This window comes from Hemicordylus capensis, chromosome 4 (assembly GCF_027244095.1).
Source record: "Hemicordylus capensis ecotype Gifberg chromosome 4, rHemCap1.1.pri, whole genome shotgun sequence".
In the NCBI taxonomy this organism is placed as follows: domain Eukaryota; kingdom Metazoa; phylum Chordata; class Lepidosauria; order Squamata; family Cordylidae; genus Hemicordylus; species Hemicordylus capensis.
Genome location: NC_069660.1, coordinates 50,335,953 through 50,355,517, shown reverse-complemented (window position 1 = coordinate 50,355,517; position 19,565 = coordinate 50,335,953). Strand labels below are relative to the sequence as shown.

Genomic DNA, 19,565 nt, shown 5'->3' with positions numbered 1-19,565 from the left:
GAGTATGCTCCCATACTCAGGTATGCAGAAGAGGAGGAGAGGAGAGTTGGTCTTGTGGTAGCAAGCATGAATTGTCCCCTTAGCTAAGCAGGGTTCGTCCTGGTTGCATATGAATGGGAGATTAGAAGTGTGAACACTGTAAGATATTTGTCTTAGGGGATGGAGCCGCTCTAGGAAGAGCATCTAGGTTCCAGGTTCCCACTCTGGCATCTCCAAGATAGGGCTGAGAGAGATTCTTGCCTGCAACCTTGGAGAAGCTGCTGCCAGTCTGTGTAGACAATACTGAGCTAGATGGACCAATGGTATGATTCAGTATATGGCAGCTTCCTATGTCCCTATGCCACTCATATGATCCTCAGTAGTAGACTGTGTCTGAAACGTTTAGCCTGAATGTATCCTTTGAAAAGCAAGCTTGTGGGAAATCATATTAGTCTCATTGATCTCCAAGACGAAAGGGAGGGAGGACTTTACTGATCTTTGAGAAGGTGTTATGAAGAAGAATGTATGCACAGCCTTGATCAAAGGAGTAATACACATATACATGAAAGCCACCAACTTCTACTGCATTGTTAATATCATCCAAAATGAAAGGAATCAGTCTACATTTTTTCAGTATATTTATTAGGCTCAACCCTAAATTTGTGGAGAACTATTCTCCAATTTCTCAACAAAGGCATACATGGTAAGGAAAACAAGAGGATTGTTTCTCAGGCTACAATTCTGACTACAAGAGAGACAAAGTTGGTTTTGCTTCTAAAATGTACTAGCCTTCTTTATGTAACACATAGCTGACTCTAACTGAAGGTATTGTTTGATAAGCAGGTTACAGAACGATCATTCTGGTCAAATTATTAGCCAGATAGGATCCTGAACCACTATTTTATAGGGAGACGACCTGAGCAAAACAGACTCATGAAACAGGAAAGGTTGCTCTTACTGCAAAATTTTCAGAACACAATGGGAAGACAACAATGGCAGCCTGGAAAGTAGTTTCTAGCCATACTCCAAGTCCTGCCTCTTATGGGGTCACTAATAGAAAGGAAACATTCTCTTCTCCTGTGCCACAAAGGCAAGCAAAGAAGCTACATCCCAACCCCCATTTTTATTAGCTTCACTCTGAACTTGGATGGGAATTTGCAGAGCCCTTTCAGAAACAGTCGCCATTTTTCAAGCTTTACAATTCTAATCTCTCATTTGTCCTGACAGACAGAATACTAGTACAAAAATACTGACACAAACAGCTTACATCCATGCTTGTGCTTACCAGAGGAGAGAATGACACGTTTGGGTAGCTGATCCTCTCTCATCAGACAAAAGGCAGATTGCTTGTCACTTTGGTAAACTAGTTTGCACTCAAAAGACGAATGCTCCCTCTGAAAACCAGCGTGCTGGGACTACTGGATAATGCAACTGCAAAGGATTCCTCAAATGAACTAGCAGCACTTAACCACAGATATAGTAACAAAATAGTATGCTTTTCGGGTTTTCTAAAGGTAGAAATCATTACAAGTAGAAGAGTTTTAACCACTCTTTTAAATAGCAACTACAGAATGTATTTTCTTTCTTGGGAGCCCCACAGCATGAGGCAAGTATCTCTTTCAGGATTTTTTACACATATAGACTTAACATACATTCAGCAGCAAAACGTTTTCAAGCTTGCTAATGAAGATTTTATAGTCCTTCGTCATTATATGTTGGAAATGCTGGTTTCACGATGCTTTGCGCATTTGTTTCCTCAAGGGGGCGCCAAGACACTTCACCAGACAGCAGCAGGTCTTCTCCAGGAATAGCATCCAGATGCTGCACCTGACATTCACAACAAAATAATGCAGGTTACTCTGGGGTTCATTACAAGGATGGTTCTTTTGATCAGATCTGACTAATCACAAAACCACCAAAAGAAGAACAAAAATATTTGAACTCTGATGACATTTCATGTTATATAAGACTAAAAGGACAAGTAAGGATGCTTAAGAGACCAAGAAAAGTCATTAAAAGGTCAAATATCTATCTGAATGTTTGAGATCAAGACAAATTACCTCCACAAATGGCCTCCACACATACGTGGAGGCTGGAACCAGGTTGTTCACCAGCCTGGAGCTCAAAAAGTAGGGGCTCAAAAGTAGGGGTATGCACAGAAGCACAATAGATGGTTCACTTCGAGTTCAAATCAAACTCAAACTGAGCTGCCTGGTCTTTGAGCCGGTTCGAAAGAACCGGTGGTAGTTTGGTTCGAGCTGATTAACTGGGTTGAACCAGTTATATGGCTCTGCTTGTAAAGGGTAATCCGGTAAGGATTCCCCTTTACAAGCAAAGGGGAATGGCAGGCATTTGCGATCTAAAAATGAATTTGGGGCAGGTGAGAGGGTACCGTACTGGTTCTCACGGTGGTTCCACTAGTGCTCCCCCCCCACAGGCCAAGGGGCAGCCTGGTTCCAGCCTCCATGCATATGTGAAGGCCATTTGCATGACCTCCATGCATGCATGGAGGCCATTTGTGTCATCACACAGTTCGCATGGTGGTGTAAGTGGCCACTGTGCATGCGTAGAGGCCAGGACTGGGCCGCCTGCTGGTCTGGTGAGGGAGCACCAGCAGAGCTAAGATGGGCCACCCCCGTGGAGCTGCTGCAGCAAGAGCTGGTAAGGTGCCCCCTCGCCCGCCCAACCCATTTTTAGATAGGAAATCTCCCCCAACCCCCTTTGCTTATAATGGGGAATCCTTACCAGATTCCCCATTACAAGCAGGCCATCAAGGCAGTCGAACCAGGCCTGGTTTGAACTCTGACCAGCCCCCTCTTTTGCGGGGGGGCTGGTTTGGTTTGTCAAACCGGGCTGGTTTGAATTGAACTCAGGTTCAATTCAAACTGGTTCACATACCCCTACTCAAAAGAATGAATTTTGGTCTGCTATGAACAATTAGGCTGTATGGCCCTCCTCTCTTTATAATCTAGGTTAGTTTACAGTGTACTCAGTTTGCCCTAATGAAACACAGAACTGATAGATGTGAAAATGTAATAAAATTTATCTCTTCCAAGAGGCTCAGGGTGGATTATGTGTTACCCCATTTTATCCTCACAACCACCTTGTGAGGTAGGTTTGGCTGAGAAAGTCTGACTGTCCCAAGTTCATCCTGCAGTTTTTACAGTGAGAAGAAATCCAGCTTTCTAAGTACTACATCAGTTGCAAAAAACTAGGTTGCTTACCTGTAACATATTATCTCTGTGGAGATCCATAGTCACTCACAACTGGGTCTTCTGCGCCTGTGCAGGAGGCCCTCGGAAGAATCTATAGCTCCATTTAGGCACTCACTGACCCTTTAAGGCATAGTGATACAAAGCCAGCTGTAGAGCACCTCCCTCTTCAGTTCCTGAATTGGCCGCTGAGAAGTGACTGACAACATTAAGACATAGAGAAAACAGCAGACAATCCACAGCAGCACAGGTAAGTAAACATGTTGCGCTAGCAGAGGGGATGGCTGGACAGGTGTTGTGAGTAACCATGGATCTCCACAGAGATCATGTTACAGGTAAGCAACCTGTTTATCTCTGTAGGGATCCATGGTCCCTCACAATTGGGTGAGTGACTAGCTTCCGTAAAAAGGAGGTGGGTGCTAGCAGTTACAGTACTTTCTTGAAGACTGCCCAACCAAAATTGGCCTCTGAAGGCGGCTGAATGCCTTGCTTCTCTATAACAAAGGAAAATCAGTTGTACTAGCCAATTGGACAGAAAATGGCGAAACCTTTACTAGCTCCTGCATTTGAGATGAACAGTTTGTTAGAACGCCTAAACGCCTTTGTTTGATCTAGGAAATAAAGGAGACATCTAGGGTGTGCATAGAATGTGTTTGAGAGGCAAAGATGGATTACAAAAAAACATAAGTAGTATTATGTCCTGGTTGATATGAAGGTCTGACATGATCTTTGGGCAAAATGCAGGATCCGGTAAAATTTAGCATATGGTGAGTCAGCCCAGCAGTGAGTTCACTTACACGTCTTGCAGACGTGATGGCCACCAGGAAAGCAGTCTTTAGGATAGTAGCTTCATGGGAGATGCCAACAGCGGTTCAAAGGGGGCCTCCGTGAGTGTGGACAGCATAAGGGAGAGGCTCCAAGGCTCGCACTGTGGGGTAAAGGTTGTTAATCCCTTTTAAAAAACACCTGGAGTTAGGATGAACAAAAACTGACTTGCCGTCCCAGCCCGGGTGGCTAGTGGAGATGGCAGCGATGTGGACCTTAATGGAAGAGTTTGAGAGACCCAAACCCATGAGAGAGGCAAAGTAGAGGAGTATTTGGTGGATTGAAGCTTGGAGTGGGTCAAAAACTTTAGTAGACGCATAGGATATGAAACACTTCCATTTGCACCTATAGTCCTTTCTCGTAGAGACCTTCCCTCTCATTTATTAGGATTTTGTCTAAAAGTTCCGTCTCCACGCTGTCAGTGAGAGGGTCCAAAGGGCATGGTGTAATATTAGACCCCCATCCCTCGTGAGAAGGTCCCGTTGTGGAAAGCGACGGTAAGACCCCTTGCATAGCTGGAGGAGAGCCGGGAACCAGAGATGCCTGGGCCACCAGGAGCAGACCAGGATGCACTGTGTGCAGTCTTGCAGTATCTTCCTCACCACTCTGGGCATTAGTGGAAAGGGGGGAAGAGGTGGAAAAAAGTCTGTCCTTCCATTGCAGCTGGAAGGCATCCCCAGAGAGTCTGGGCCATTGTCTGGCCTAGAACAGAACAAAGAACACTTTGCATTTTGTGCCATGGCAAATAAGTCAACAGTAGGAGCACCCCAAGAGTCAAATATATCTGACAGACTACAGTCATTTAAATCCCATTCATGGAGATTAGATCCCGACTAAGGGAGTCAGCCAGGATGTTATCTTCCTCCTTAATGTGTATTGCCATGGGGAGGATGTCAAATCTCAGGCACCATTCCCACAACTGCAATGCAAGGTTATTCAGAGACTTAGATACAGTGCCTCCCTGATTATTTAAATAGGCGATAGCCATAGTATTGTCAATGTGAACTTGAACCACTTGGCCCTGGAGGATGGGTAGGAAGGCCTTGAAAGCAAGGAGCTTGCTTTCTTGAAAGCAAGGACCACCAGAACGACTAACCATTTGTTCTGATTGTCTAGGTTTGGTCGAAAGACAGACAGCAGCCAGAGCTGTAGTCTTTGCATCTGTATGTGCATGGGTGGGTAGAGAGTCAAATTGATAGCACAGCCCCTGGCCACTATGCATCACATCCAGGCGTCTGATGTCACTTGACACCAGGAAGGGAGGAAGGGGGCAAGACGGGTGCCAGTTGAAGAAATAGGGAGAGATACTTCCAGGTCCGAAATATTTAAAAGACTGCTTAGGTTGTTCCTGAGACATGGGCTTTGTCTGTTGGCCCTTTTGTCACTGATGGAAGGGGCACCTGTTATATGGCCTGGATCTTTGATGGCAACCTCCCCAATCTTGGGCAGGGCAGGTTTGGTACCTCTGTTTGAAAACAGGGTGATATCTCTGATAAGACGGCGGGAACTGCATGAAGGTCTTAGCGGTATAGCACAATGTCTAAAGTTTCTTCATTGTTTTGTCCGTGTCTTTTGAAAACAATCCTTCATCGTCAAACAGGAGATTCTCAATCTTTTATTTCATACCCAGCTCCAACAGTGTAGAATGGAACCAGACATAGCGACGGAGCATGATGGATCTGGCTGACAACTTCGATTCTGTCTCAGTCAGGTGTTTGGCCTTGCTTAACGGCTATCTAGTCAGGACTGCTGACTTAGACCATGTAGATAGGAACCTGCTCTTAAAAGGCTCAGGCAGGGCAGTAGCATCATCTTTTAAGCCGTCCCACAATGTTTGTTGGTATCTGGCCATGCAGGCCAAGTAGTCAGCCATCTTGAGAGAGAGACACCCTGAAGAGTAAAATCTCTACGCCATGGAGTCCAATTTACAGCCTTCCTTGTCTACAGGGGACAAATGTTTCCTAGCAGACTTGGTTTGCAGTGCACAGTCCACAACTAGAGAATTCAGTGCCAGATGTTTGAAAAGAAAAGGGCAGGAAGCTTCTTGGACCTGATACAGGTTCTCCATCTTTTTGCAAGGGAGAGTAGAAGCCACTGGAGTTAACCAAGCAGCCTTAGAAGCAACCATCAGGGAAGGAAGCATTGGTAGCATGGTGGGATGTGCTACAGACATGGTAGCCAGGTAGCTGAATACAGAGTCTGTAACAGTTCAGGAGGAGGAACCTCCAGGCCCAAAGCCCTCACCATCTCATGGATTTGCACCCGATAAGATTTAATTTCTTCAGAAGGGGAGTTTGACAGTTGAGTACCCACAGAGTCATTGGGTAAAGTCCCTAGAGACACCTCAGAAATGCCAGAGTCCGGACCAGATGGGTATGTAGTCTGTGAAGGAAGAGCTGGTGATGCAGGCACAGATGGGGGTGCTGGGCATACAGGATCAAGGGCCACTGGTAGGGTAGGCATTCTCGGAGCTGTTCCTCAACGTTGAGCTGGTGCCAATGGACGTCAATGGTTCTGAAGATCTCAGTGCCAACAAAGTTCCCGGTGTCAATGATGTCAGGACAATCTTTGAAGATGAGGGATGAGGTGAGTATGAAGTCCCAGGCTGAGCTAATGAAAGTGATGGCGTCTTCACCGACGAAGTCGAGCCCTTTGACACTGAGCCCAGCATTGATTTCGACCTATCAGATGCAGAGGTTGTCATGGTCAAGGTCACAGAAGGATGTCTTTCCTTTTTCTTGTGAGGCTCTCCTAACATGGAGCGATGGCGATCATGCTTATGTTTATGTAATCGCTCCTGTCCTCTTTCCTGAGGTTTCTTAAAGGCAGACGAATCCGAAGTCGATGGCACCGAAGTCGTTGAGACAGATGCCGACTGGGCAGGCATAGCCGTTTTGGTGGGGATGGAGGATTCGGTCTTGGCACCCCTGGCCAAAGAATATTCTCATACAAAGAAGTCTTGAGGCGAAGCTCCCAAGTTAAGTGGGTTTTCTTTTTAAAAGATAGTCACACTTTACAAGCACTGGTATTGTACGAGTCACTCAAGCAGATGAGGCAATCAGAATGCCCATCGGAGGAGGGCATCGTGCCCTTACAAGTAGAGCATCATTTAAAGCTCTTAGGATTAGACATAGTCAGATCCCCAAACCAGTCCAGAGTCAGCCAAAAAGTCAGAGGTGGAATGCCAAAGCCAAAGGTAAAAACTAAGCAAAGTCCAGAAACAGTCCGTGGTCAGAAAGCCAAGTCCAAATACAAAGAGAGCAGTCAGGAAACAGTCAATAGTCAGCCAGAAAAGACAGAAAGATAAAAGTAAAACCACAATCTCTTACAGGAACAAGGGAATACAGGAGCAGATCCTTCCCGAGGCAACGTGAGTAGAGGACAAGAAGGAACTGAAGAGGGAGGCGCTCTACAGCCAGCTTTTTAGGCTCCGATATCACTATGCCTTAAAGGGCCAGTGAGCTCATAAATGGAGCTATAGAATCTTCCGAAGGCCTCCTGCGCAGGTGCAGAAGACCCAGTTGTGAGGGACCATGGATCCCTACAGAGATCAAAATGTTGCCTGTGTGCAGGTGACTAGCAAAATAAGTGAATTAGACATATACTTTGTTACTGTATCAACCAGTTTAGATTTTTTACATGCATAACCCAAATGCACATTCTACTTAGTGTTCATAGGTGGTTTGTTTTTACAAAGCAAGAGCTCTTCTTAAGCTGAATGCACCCACTTTTCTTTAACACTGCAAAACATTAGAAAAGTATGTCTGGCAGAAGTTAGGGGATAGAAAGATCTAGTTAAAAAAAGGAACTGCCATTTTGAGGTATTGCCAGATGCAACTGGAACTTACATAAAGTTTTAAGTTCCATTCTGCTCTATATTTGCCGTTATGTGAGACTATGGGCAGCTTCAGATGTCTCATGGAACCCCTGTTAAAGCTGAGTTCTGTGCGACATCCCATGTTAAAAAAACAAGACAGAACTGTGATCTGAAACTCAATTCAACCCTCAGGTTCAGACTACTAGTTTATTTAATTGAGTAGGTCAGAGTAAGCCAAGATTGTTGGGTTCAGATGTTGCACTCAATCCTAACCTAGAAATTGGCTAGAAACCAAGTTGGCTGGAAGTAGATGCTTGTGCGGGGAAGTGGAGGCCAAAGTTTGGATGATTGTTCTCAGCCACTGGCTCAAACTAGCCCTTTGCCCATGGGGCCTGGGCCCCATTAATCCTGCAGAACAATTTCCAATCCTCTTAGAAATAGGCGGTCTACAACAAAGTGGCGTTCCTGGGCTTCTTCCTGTTCCTCCTGCTTGCTATGGGATGTGACAAGGTGAAATCAGGATCCTGGACATGGAATGCCAGGCAGATCTAAGTAGGGTGCTGGGCTTCCTGGCCTTGGATAGTCTCAGATTCACTGTCTTCCCCTCTGCCTATCTGACACAGTTGGAAATACCAAGCCACAGAAAGGCATTCACCTTTGCCTGCTGTCATTCCCTTCCTTCCACTGTTCTGGAAGGCAAATACAGGAAGATCCCACTCACGGAAAGGCTTTGCCCCTGTGACTCTGGGGAGGTGGAAACCACTGAACATGTACTCCTTTCTTGCCCCTTTTATAAAGACAGCTGAGACAAGCCATACTCAACTCCTCAGATACTCTGGTCACCCTAGTCAAGACTACAAAAAGATGTTGCTCTTGGATGAAAATCAGACCTTCACGTACAATGCTGCCAGGTTCTGCATGACAGTGTGCAAGATCCGCCGGACCCTGACTGCCAGCCCATAACCCATTTAGCAGATTTTTAACGACTGACTATTTTACTTGATCACCCTACTTTAGTTGTTTTACTTCACATTTAGCTATTTCGCCTTATATGCTAAATATTTTATACTTTTTAGATGCCTTTACTTTATAGATAGTTGTATATAACTATGAACATCTATATATTTACCCTTGGTTTATCTCTATTTTATTAGTCTCCACACAATTTTTAGAGTTGTGTTTTATAAATCATAGTTTTATAGTCTAATTATAGTATATTAATTTTTAGTAATTTAGTTGTAATTATTTCATGATAATTTGGTTTAATTTATTGCCACATCTTTTATTTTACTGTAGCTGTATTATATCCTGTGCTGGTCTTTGACCGTAATAAAGATGATTGATTGATTAAAAATTTGAATTACGTGTTCCTCCTCCCAACACAAATACCCCCCCCCCAAAAAAAAAGGTTGCTGATGATCTGGTAGTGATAACTGATGATGATGGATGTTCTGGTAGATGATAACTGATGATCTAGTAGTGATCTGTTGACATCCATTAGAATGGGTTCGGCACCTGTGCTAAGCCTGTCGGTGTGGAGTACCACAGCTCCTCTCGGTGCTTGCACCCCACCCCAGGTGACCACGTGGCTATTTAAAGCTGGAGGAATTGCCAGTACTTCAGTTCCTTGAAGACCACCAGAGCAGTTGAACATATTTGGAGCAATAGGTAATTTCTATGTAGATTACTTGAGCACTACTGCAGAGGGGAGGTTCATGAGGGTCTAATGGATGTCAACGGATCACTACCAGATCATCAGTTACAGGTGAGCAACCTGTTTATCTGGGGTGTGATCCGCTGAATCCATTAGAATGGGTGTTTAGTTAGCTTCTTTAGGAGGAGGGAGCAGAAGTGTCACTGTAACACCCTTGTGAGAATACCTCTCCCGAAATTTGCCTCCGCTGCAAAATGCAAGTCAACAGCATAGTGCTTTACAAAGGGCTGTTCTGAGGACCAGGTTGCAGGCCTACAAATGTCCCAAAATGATATGCCAAATGAGCTGCTGAGGCACCATAAGCTCTGGTTGAATGTGCCTTGATAAGACTTAGGTGGCTGTACTTGTAATTTGTAAGTCATTAGGATTAACTCTACTAGCAAGTGGGATAGCCTTTGTCTTGACAAGGCCTGACCCATAGACATTCCTTTGTAGGATATGGATAATTTTTTTTTGTCTTTCTAATTACTTTTGTTCTTGAGAGGTAAAAGGGCCCTTCGGACATGCAGGGAGTGCAGGGCTTTTTCAAGAGCCATGCTCAGAGTGCTGAAGAAGGTAGGGAGCAAGATGTCTTGGTTTATGTGGAAGTCTGTCACAACCTTAGGTAGGAAAGTAATTTCAGGACATAGCAGCACCTTATATGGGTATAAGTGTGCACAAGGCACATCCATCCTCGGGGCTGTAAGTTCACTCACCCTGTGGGCAGTTGTATAGCCACTAAGAAGGCAGTCCTTAGGGAAACCTGCTTCAGGCTAGCTGTAGCCAGGAGCTCAAAGGCGGTATCTGTTAGTACCGAAAGGACCAAGGATATACTCCATTGTTCCAGTGACTATCTTACTGGAGGATACAGATTGGTGAAACCCTTCAGAAAACTCTTGCAGCTGGGGTGGGAAATTACCATCTTTCCAACCCATCCCAGGTGCCTCACTGAGACTGCTGCTAAGTAACCTTTTATGGAGACATTGGAAAGCAAGGAGGTCTTTAGCGTGGCTAGGTACAGCAGGACATGATGGACAGTCGCATTCAGAGGGCAAAAACCATTTGTGGAAGCAAAGCAAGTGAACCTCTTCCATTTACTAGCATAGTTTCTCCTAGTGGATGGCTTTCTCTGGTTAAGTAAGATTTTATTTAGAAGCCTATCTTCCATGCTGTTAAATATAGAGTGGGCACCTCTGGGTGCAGTATTTATTTATTTAAAAATATTTATACCCTGCCCCTCCAGTGCAATACTGCTCGGGGCTGCTTACAACAATTAGACATAGATACAAGTAATAAAATTATTTTTTTTTTTAAGTCAGATAAAAAACAATTATTAGGTTCAAATCAAAACTGAAAATTATAAAAAGCTAAAGAATATAAAGAATCTACCAGATATAACAAAATAATAATTATATTTAAAAGCCTCCTTAAAAAGGTGTGTTTTAAGATGTTTTTTTAAAAACACTGAGGGAGGAAGCATGGTGATGCTCTTCAGGGAGGGCGTTCCAAAGCTGAGGGGCCACAATTGAAAAGGCCCTGTCTCTAGTCCCCGCCAACCAGATCTCTGTTAGTGGCGGGGTCATGAGCAGGTCCTGAGATTATGATTGGATGGCCCTGGCAGATTCATATGGGTGAATGCGGTCCGACAGGTACTTGACCATTTTCTCGTGACAGAAGATCTTGGAAGAAAGGAAGCCTCCTTTATGTGTGTCTTGACAGTTTGAGTAGATGTGGAAACATGGTTGCTGAGGCCACCATGGAGTGATCAAGATACATTTGACTTGGTAGGTCAGAATATGAGCCACCACTCTCCCTAACGGAGGTAGAGGAGCATACATGTACAATAGGTGTTGTTGCCAGTTCATCTGGAACGCATCCCCTAAAGACTGTGGGTTGTGACCTGCTCTTGAGCAGTATCTTGTGTACTTGGCATTCAGTGTCATCGCGAACAAGTCTATTTTGGGAACCAACAAGCTCTGAATATTGGAAGCAAGTACTTGTCCAGTTCCCACTCATGCTGCTCTTCCCTGGCGAATGAGTGACTCAGTTTGCTAGGACATTTCCTAACTCCTTTATGTGAATGGCCAAAGGGGTGATGCTGTTTCTGATGCACCAGTGCAAATTTGTATGCTCAATGCACAGAGTGACCTGAACACCGCCCCCCCTTGCCTGTTTAGGTAGGCAATCGCTGTTGTGTTGTCCAATTGTAACTGCACAGTTCTCCCTCTGAGCATTGGTAGAAATATTTTCATAACCTGGAAAACTGCCAGGAGTTCCAGGAAATTTATGTGGAATTATCTTTGCCAGCAACTCCACTGTCCCTGGGCTACACTGCCATTGCGATGGCCGCCCCCCAGCCCATCAGTGAATTGTCTGTTGTCACCCATACTGATGGATTCTGCTGTTGAAATGGGATTCCTCGCAGTTGATTTTCTGCATGGGTCCAACAACTCAATGACCAGAGGATTTGCTGTGGAATGACTAACTGTTTCTGAGGGTTGTCTATGTCCAGCTGGAAGGCGGATATGAACCACAACTGCAATTTTCACATTTTCAGGTGCGTATGCAGAACCGTTGTCTTGCAGGAGGCCATAAAATCTAGTAGGCACTGTATCTGTCTTGCACATTGTATTGGACTGGATTGGAACTGATGTACAAGTTCTGCAATGGCTTGGAATCTCTCTTTTGGCAAGTAGGCTCTTCCTGCTTGTGTATCCAGAACAGCCCTTATGTAAGAGATCAGCATCACAGGGTTTAGATGGGATTTCTTCCAGCTGACTTCTATCTCCAGGTCCTGGAGAAGGCACAAGTACTGCATCTGAGAAAGTAATCCTTCTCTGTCCTTTGATGCCAGGAGCCAGTCGTTTAGGTATGGGTAAATTATCAGCCCTTTGGTCCAAAGGTGGGCCACTATCACTACCATGCACTTTGTGAAAACACAAGGGGCCGTGCAGAAGCCAAACAGCAGCACTTGATATTGGTAAATTGAAGTCGCCATCATGAATCTTAGATACTTTCGGTATGAAGGCCTGATCCCTATGTGAAAATAAGCATCCCACAGGTCTAACATTGCAAGCCACCGCTCCTGATGTAGAAGTGGCAGGATGTCTTGCAACGTCATCATCCGATACTTTTCCACATGGGCATACTTGTTCAGATGTCTCAGGTCCATTATTGGCTGAATCCCACTATCCCTTTTGGGGATTTGAGTTACTTTCTGCCTCTGTGCCCATCGCACTGGGACAATCGCATTTTTGCACAGTAGCTCCTATACCTCTTGTTTCAGGGCAGGAGTCACTTTTGTGAATCAGAGGTCACAGCCCTCTGAAAGTTGGCCAGGCCTTGAACTCTATAGTAGCCCAAAGAGATTATTTTCAACATCCGTCTGATGTTATGTGGTGTCATGCTTGAGCATGGCTTGCCAATCTGATGTTGTTGATGGCTGAAGGCGGTGTTTGTGCCTGATAGATGTTGCAGGCAGTCATATTCAGCCCTCCAGTGTTGGGGAAGGCTGATGTTAGCAATGTGTTCACTGTTGGCAGAAGGTGTTAGGTGCTGCTTTTGGGTCTCTCCTTGTTTATTACGTTGACCCTGATTGTTCTGTTCTTTTGTGGGTAATATCTCTTAGAATACATTTGGTAGGTCATTTGGAAATCCCTGCAGTCCTGCTGTCTGAAGCTGGAGCATGGGCGGTTGTAATGTTTGGATTTAGTAGTATATACAGAAGAAGAAAAAGCCGAAGTAAAAGTCTCTACAGTGAATTTTGATTTCCTAAGCTTCTCCACTGTAGCATCAGTTTGTTTTGAAAACAGTCTTTTATCAGCGAATGGCAGACCTTCGATCTTGTCCTTCATGTCTGATTGTAAAGCTGCTGAACGTAGCCAAGCATGGCATCTCAAAGTAAAAGAAGCACTCATTCCTCTCGACTCGAATTCCACTAGGTGTTCTGTGGTGCTCAATTGCCGATGTGTCAAGTCTGCAGATTTTTGTTATATTTTCTTGAAGCGAGCTTTGAACTCTTCTGGTAAGAGTGTTTCCAAATCTTGTCCTAAGGTGTCCCATAGGCGATAATTGTACTTAGCCATGCAGGCTGAATAGTTAGCTATCTTTACTGAAACACATGCCGTTGAGTATATCTTTCTGCCTATTACATCTAATTTTCTTCCCTCTTTATCTGCAGGTGTTGTGTGATGCCTACCTGACCTTGAAGAAGTAGCACAGTCTATTACAAAGTAATTTGACACAGGATGTTTTAGCAGGTAAGTATTCTCTTGCTCTTGTACTCTATATAAGCCCTCTAGTCTTTTGGAGGTGGGGATGGAAGTGTGTGGGACCTCCCAGGTGTATTGAGCTGCCTTGGAAATTTCCAGCAAGAGAGGCAAGGCAACTGGTTGTGCAGACAAGAACTTAGTCATTAAATTGAATACAGGGTCATCAATTGGGAACAACTGTGATTTTAGATCTAGGCCCAGTGCTAAAGCCATTTCCTTAAGCTGGACATGATAGGCCTTCATTTCCTCTGAGGGGGATACATGTGAAGGCATTGCCATATCAGGTGAAGGGTCAGGGTCAGTAGATTTCATATCCAATTCAAAGTCCGATGAACCATGGAGACTCATTTCCCCCTGCACCAATGCTGCAGGGGAGTAATGCATCTCCCTAGCCAGAGATGTTGGGGGCCTGGGCATCATAGGTTCCCAGGGGTCTGTTTAGATAGCAGCAGACAAAACTTGCTTCTCCTTGGTTTGTGTTTGCTTTGCAACCAGCATTGGTGTTGGAGGAGATGAGGCTTCTGTTAGCGTTTGTGTGACTGCAGCCATTGTCATCATCATCTTGCTTGGTACCAGAGCAGCATCCCTTCCTGCCAACATGTGAAGCGGAATAGATTGTGAATAAGCTCTGGCCAGAGGATTGTTTCCATTGAACCCTGCAGACCTCCATGACCTGTCATCCTCATAACTGTAAGCCATTCCTGGAGAGATCTGGCCAAAGCCACTTGCTTATCTAGTAAGAGACATGTCATGAGAGAATCCACGTTTGCCAGGAAGACTGACCAGGAGAGGTCAGGAGACCTCTCCAGGAGAGGACTGACCAGGAGAGTGACTGACCAGGAGAGGGATCTTGGGGTCATGGTGGACAGCTCGTTGAAAGTGTCGACTCAATGTGTGGCATCTGTGAAAAAGGTCAATGCCATGCTAGGGATCATTAGGAAGGGGTTTGAAAATAAAACAGCTAATATTATAATGCCCTTATGAGACTATTTAGTTTAGAAAAAAGATGACTGCAGGGAGACACGATAAAGGTCTATAAAATCAGGCATGGTGTGGAGATCTTCTCCCTCTCATATAACACGAGAACCAGGGGTCATCCCATGAAATTGATTGCCAGGAAATCTAGGACCAACAAACGGAAGTACTTTTTCACACAACGCATAATCAACTTGTGGAATTCTCTGCCACAAGATGTGGTGACAGCCAACAACCTGGATGGCTTTAAGAGGGGTTTGGATAATTTCATGGAGGAGTCTATCATCGGCTACTAGTTGGAGGGCTAAAGGTCTCCTCCAGCATCAAAGGCAGGATGCCTCTGAGTACCAGTTACAGGGGAGTAACAGCAGGAGAGAGGACATGCCCTCAACTCCTGTCTGTGGCTTCCAGCGGCATCTGGTGGGCCACTGTGTGAAACAGGATGCTGGAATAGATGGGCCTTGGGCCTGATCCAGCAGGGCTGTTCTTATGACGAAGTGGCCAGTTGTACCATCATTAAATTATAGGGCACTTTTGAATAGGTCATTTCTGGAGTTAGTGAATGAGTCTCTTTTTCTCTGATTGTGCCCTAAAAGTTGACAGGGTGGTAGTGTTGGAGTCCAATATTGACAGTAGTGACTGTGCAGTATTTTGATCCAACGCACTCACCTCTTCGAAACCTGGAGAGTCCTCTTCCTTGACCTCAAAAGTAACCGGCACTCTGTATCGAGGTGTAACAGTGTCTGTTATTCCTGGAGTATTCAATGTTGAGGTAAATTGCTTTTGCCTTCAGCGTCGATGGGGACCTCAACAACATTGCTGCCGGGGACAAAGAAAGCACTCTCGATGTCGGTGCTGACTTAGGCACCAATGGGGATAAAGGCCTTGGTGTTGATGCTGAGAATTTCAATGTCGACACTACTATGGTCTGTTCCCTCGATGTCGACGTCTGGATATGGATGGCACTCATTGATGCCAAGAGGGTTGCTCTTTTGATGTTGATGCAAGGGCTCATTCAGAATTCGTCAATATCGATGATGGGTCTTTCGTTGTCGAAGCCAGCGTTGAAGTAGTTTGTTTTGGTGCTGCTTGTCTCGATATTGAAGCTGTCGGTGCTGATGGTCTAGATAGCGAAACAAAGACTACCTCCTGTGCCGAAGTTGGAGAAGGAATTGCTTTTGATGTCAAAGTTTTATTTTTATTTTTGGCGTGCTCTGATGCGTCCGCCATTTTGTCCCCATGCCATTTCAGAGCTTTTGGAGACTTAAAAGTAGGTGATGAGGTTTAGACTGGGTTGGAGCCACAGCCCTCATGCCATCCTTCCTAGGAGATCGATGAGTTTCCTCTTTATATGGGCCAGGGGAACTTAATGCATCATTGTAAAGTGCAGCCCTCAATCAAAGCTCCTGGTTGCATCATGTTTGTTTTGAAAACAACTGACAAACCTTACAAATGGAGGTGTTGTGGGCTTTCCCCCCAGACATAATAAACATAGGTAATGGGGGGATGCAAGGCCATTCAATCTGCCTTGCAGGGACTTACCAACTGGCCCCTCTGCCTCCTGTGGAGATTCTAGCCCTGACGGGGAGCAGCCTGCTTGTCTGCTGCCAAGTTCCAGCTGGTTGGTTGCCAGCCTCCCAGATTGTTGAATGGAACCACCTGCCCTGGGAGCTACTTGTGGGAAGAGTGACTTTCGGGGCTTGCAGGCTTAAAAACATGGAGGCTCGCCAAAAGCTTAGCCGTTGGTATGTCCGTTGGGCTGCCTGTAGGCGGTCACCGAAGCCAGCCACCAAAGGGGGTTGGCCTTTGGGTCTGAGCCTTCGAGGGTGGGGCTGAGGGCTGGGGGGTTGGATTGTGCTAGGCCTTTCTGCAGGTATGTGTTTGGGCTCTCTTGAGTGGGATGGTGCTGAGAGTGCGCCCAGCAGTTCTGGGGTAGCTATTACTGTAGTGGTGGGGAATAGAAGAATTGGCGCTGGCAGAGCAGCTGGCTGTTACAGGGGAAGGGAAATCAGTAATTTAGTAACTGTTTCCAATTCCAACTGCTGTGTCAACTCTCAGGCCTCGGGGAGCAGCTCCAACGACCCACAGAGTCTGGCCTTGCTCCTCTGCAATGCCAGGTCAGTTCAGAATAAGACCAAAATTGTCCATGATTTGATTATGGATGAGGGAACTGATCTGGCATGTATAACTGAGACCTGGTTGTGGGAGGCGAGTGGTTCAGTATGGCCTCAGCTTCTCCCTCCAGGTTATTCTGTCATGGAGCAGGCCAGGGGAATTGGGCGGGGGGTGGAGTGGCTGAGGTCCATAAGAATACCATCTCTCTTACCAAAGCCCCTGTGAGACAGTTGACTTATATTGAGTGCATATTTTTAAGGCTGGGAACCATGGACAGATTGGGGATTCTGTTGGTGTACCGTCCACCCTGCTGCCCAACTGACTCCCTAATTGAGCTGACGGAGCTGGTCGCGGAGTTGGTGTTGGAGTCTTCTAGACTTTTGGTGCTAGTGGACTTCAATGTCCACTTTAGGGTTGGCTTGTCTGGTATTCATAGTGGCCATGACAACTATGGGCCTATCCCAATTAGTTTCTGAACCAACTTATGTTGCCAGCCACGCACTCAATTTGGTCTTTTGTTCCGATCAGGGGGGTGTTCCGTGGGTGGGGGATCCAGTGGTTTCCCCATTGTCATGGATGGACCACTACCTAGTTAAGGTTGGTTTCACAGCCACAATCCAGCCCTGCAGAGGTAGTGGACCTATTAGGATGGTCCGTCCAAAAAGGCTGCTAGACCCAGTAGGATTTCAAAAGGCCTTGGAAGATTTTGATGTTGGTGTGGCCGGTAATTCTGTCGATGCCCTGGTGGGAACCTGGAACAGGGAACTCAACAGGGCAGTAGACATGATTGTCTAAAGCTCCCTTCCGACCTGCTTAAAAAATGGCCCCTTGGTATACTGAGGAGTTGCGGGGGCTGAAGAGGTTGGGTAGGTGACTAGAACACAAGTGGAGGAGAATTTGGTTTGAATCTGACAGGAAGCGGCATGTGACCCATTTAAAGACTTATGCAGTGGCAGTGCGTGCAGAAAAAAGAGATTTTGGTCTGCACGCATTGCAGCTGCAGATTTATGCTCAGCAGAGTTATCCCAGGTTGTGAGGAGTTTAGTTTCTGCTCCTTCTACTTCAAATCAGTCCCCGGGGTTGTTCTGCTATGACGCTTTTGAAGGGTTCTTTGCAGTATTTGGGCCAAGTTGGACAGAAATCCTTCTTGCTGTATTAGATTGGATCAGTTTCAATCTGTGACTTCTGAGGATGTGGACAAGCTGCTTGGGGCAGGGCGGCCTACCACCTGTTCTCTGGATCCTTCTCTGACTTGGCTGCTTCTATCTAGCAGGGAGATTGTTGGAGGTGGCCTAGTTAATATCATAAATGCATTGCTGAGGGAGGGTAGGGTGCCTCCTTGTCTGAAGGAGGCAATGGTTAGACCGCTCCTTAAGAAGCCTTCCGTGGACCCCTTAGTGATGGATAGTTATAGGCCAATCTCCAATCTCCCTTGGTTGGGCAAGGTGGTTGAGAGGGTGGTGGCCGACCAGCTCCAGGCAGTTTTGGAGGAAACTGATTATCTAGACTAATTTCAAACTGGCTTTAGAGCTGGCTATGGGGCTGAGACAGCCTTGGTCGGCCTGATGGATGACCTTTACTGGGGAACCGACAGAGTGTGACTCTGCTGGTTCTTCTGGACCTCTCAACAGCGTTCGATACCACTGACCATGGTATCCTTCTGGATAGCCTGGAGGAGTTTGGGATAGGGGGCACTGCTTTGCAGTAGTTCCGTTCCTATCTCTCAGGTAGATTCCAGATGGTGGAGCTTGGTGACAGTTGCTCCTCAGAACGGGAGCTGTTATATGGAGTCCCTCAGGGCTCCATTCTGTCACCAATGCTTTTCAATATCTACATGAAACCGCTGGGTGAGGTTATCAGGAGGTTTGGTGCTGGGTGTTATCAGTATGCTGATGACTCCTAAATCTACTTCTCCTTTTCATCTTCAGGAAATGGCACTCATTCTCTAAATGCCTTCCTACAGGCAGAAAATGGGATGAATGAGGGATAACAAACTGAAGCTGAATCCAAGCAAGACGGAGGTGCTCATTGTAGAGGCTCAGAATCTGAGATGTGAGTTAGATCTTCCTTTGCTGGATGGGGTTACACTCCCCCAGAAGGAGCAGGTGCACAGCTTGGGAGTACTCCTGGTATCTTAGGTGGAGGCCATGGCCAGAAGTGCTTTCTATCAGCTTTAGCTGATTCGACAGCTGCGCCCATTCCTTGAAGAGGATGTCCTCAAAAACAGTGGTGCATCAGCTGGTAACCTCCAGGCTTGACTATTGCAATGCGCTCTACATGGGGCTGCCTTTGTATGAAGTTTGGGAACTTCAGTTAGTTCAAAATGCAGCAGCCAGATTCGTCTCTAGGGCAACCCGGAGAGACCATATTATGTCTGTCTTGAAACAGTTACACTGACGTTTCAGGGCAAAATACAAAGTGCTGGTTATTACCTTTAAAGCCCTGAACAGCTTAGGTCCAAGTTATCTTAGAGAGTGCCTTCTTCTGCATGATCCCCACCGCATGTTAAGGTCATCTAAGGAGGTACATCTCCAGTTACCACCGGTTCGTCTGGTGGCGACACAGAAGCAGGCCTTCTTTATAGCTGCTCCTGGGTTATGGAATGCACTCCTGGCAGAAATCCATAATTTGAGTGTATTTATTGTCCTTCAGAAGAGCCCTTAAAACCTATCTGTTTG

The 19,565-nt window shown here is 45.8% G+C and overlaps 1 protein-coding gene across 3 annotated transcripts in view; it reads right to left on the bottom strand.

The window, feature by feature from the left end:
• Positions 1–600: 600 nt before the first annotated feature.
• LOC128322415 (ubiquinol-cytochrome-c reductase complex assembly factor 1) overlaps positions 601–19,565 on the bottom strand; it is a 102,731-nt gene continuing 83,766 nt past the window's right edge. For all 3 annotated transcript variants that reach the window (XM_053243598.1, XM_053243599.1, XM_053243600.1), the window contains exon 10: positions 601–1,806. In XM_053243598.1, coding sequence (XP_053099573.1) covers positions 1,672–1,806 — 135 coding nt within the window. In that variant the 3' untranslated portion in view covers positions 601–1,671. The remainder of the gene's footprint in view (positions 1,807–19,565) is intronic.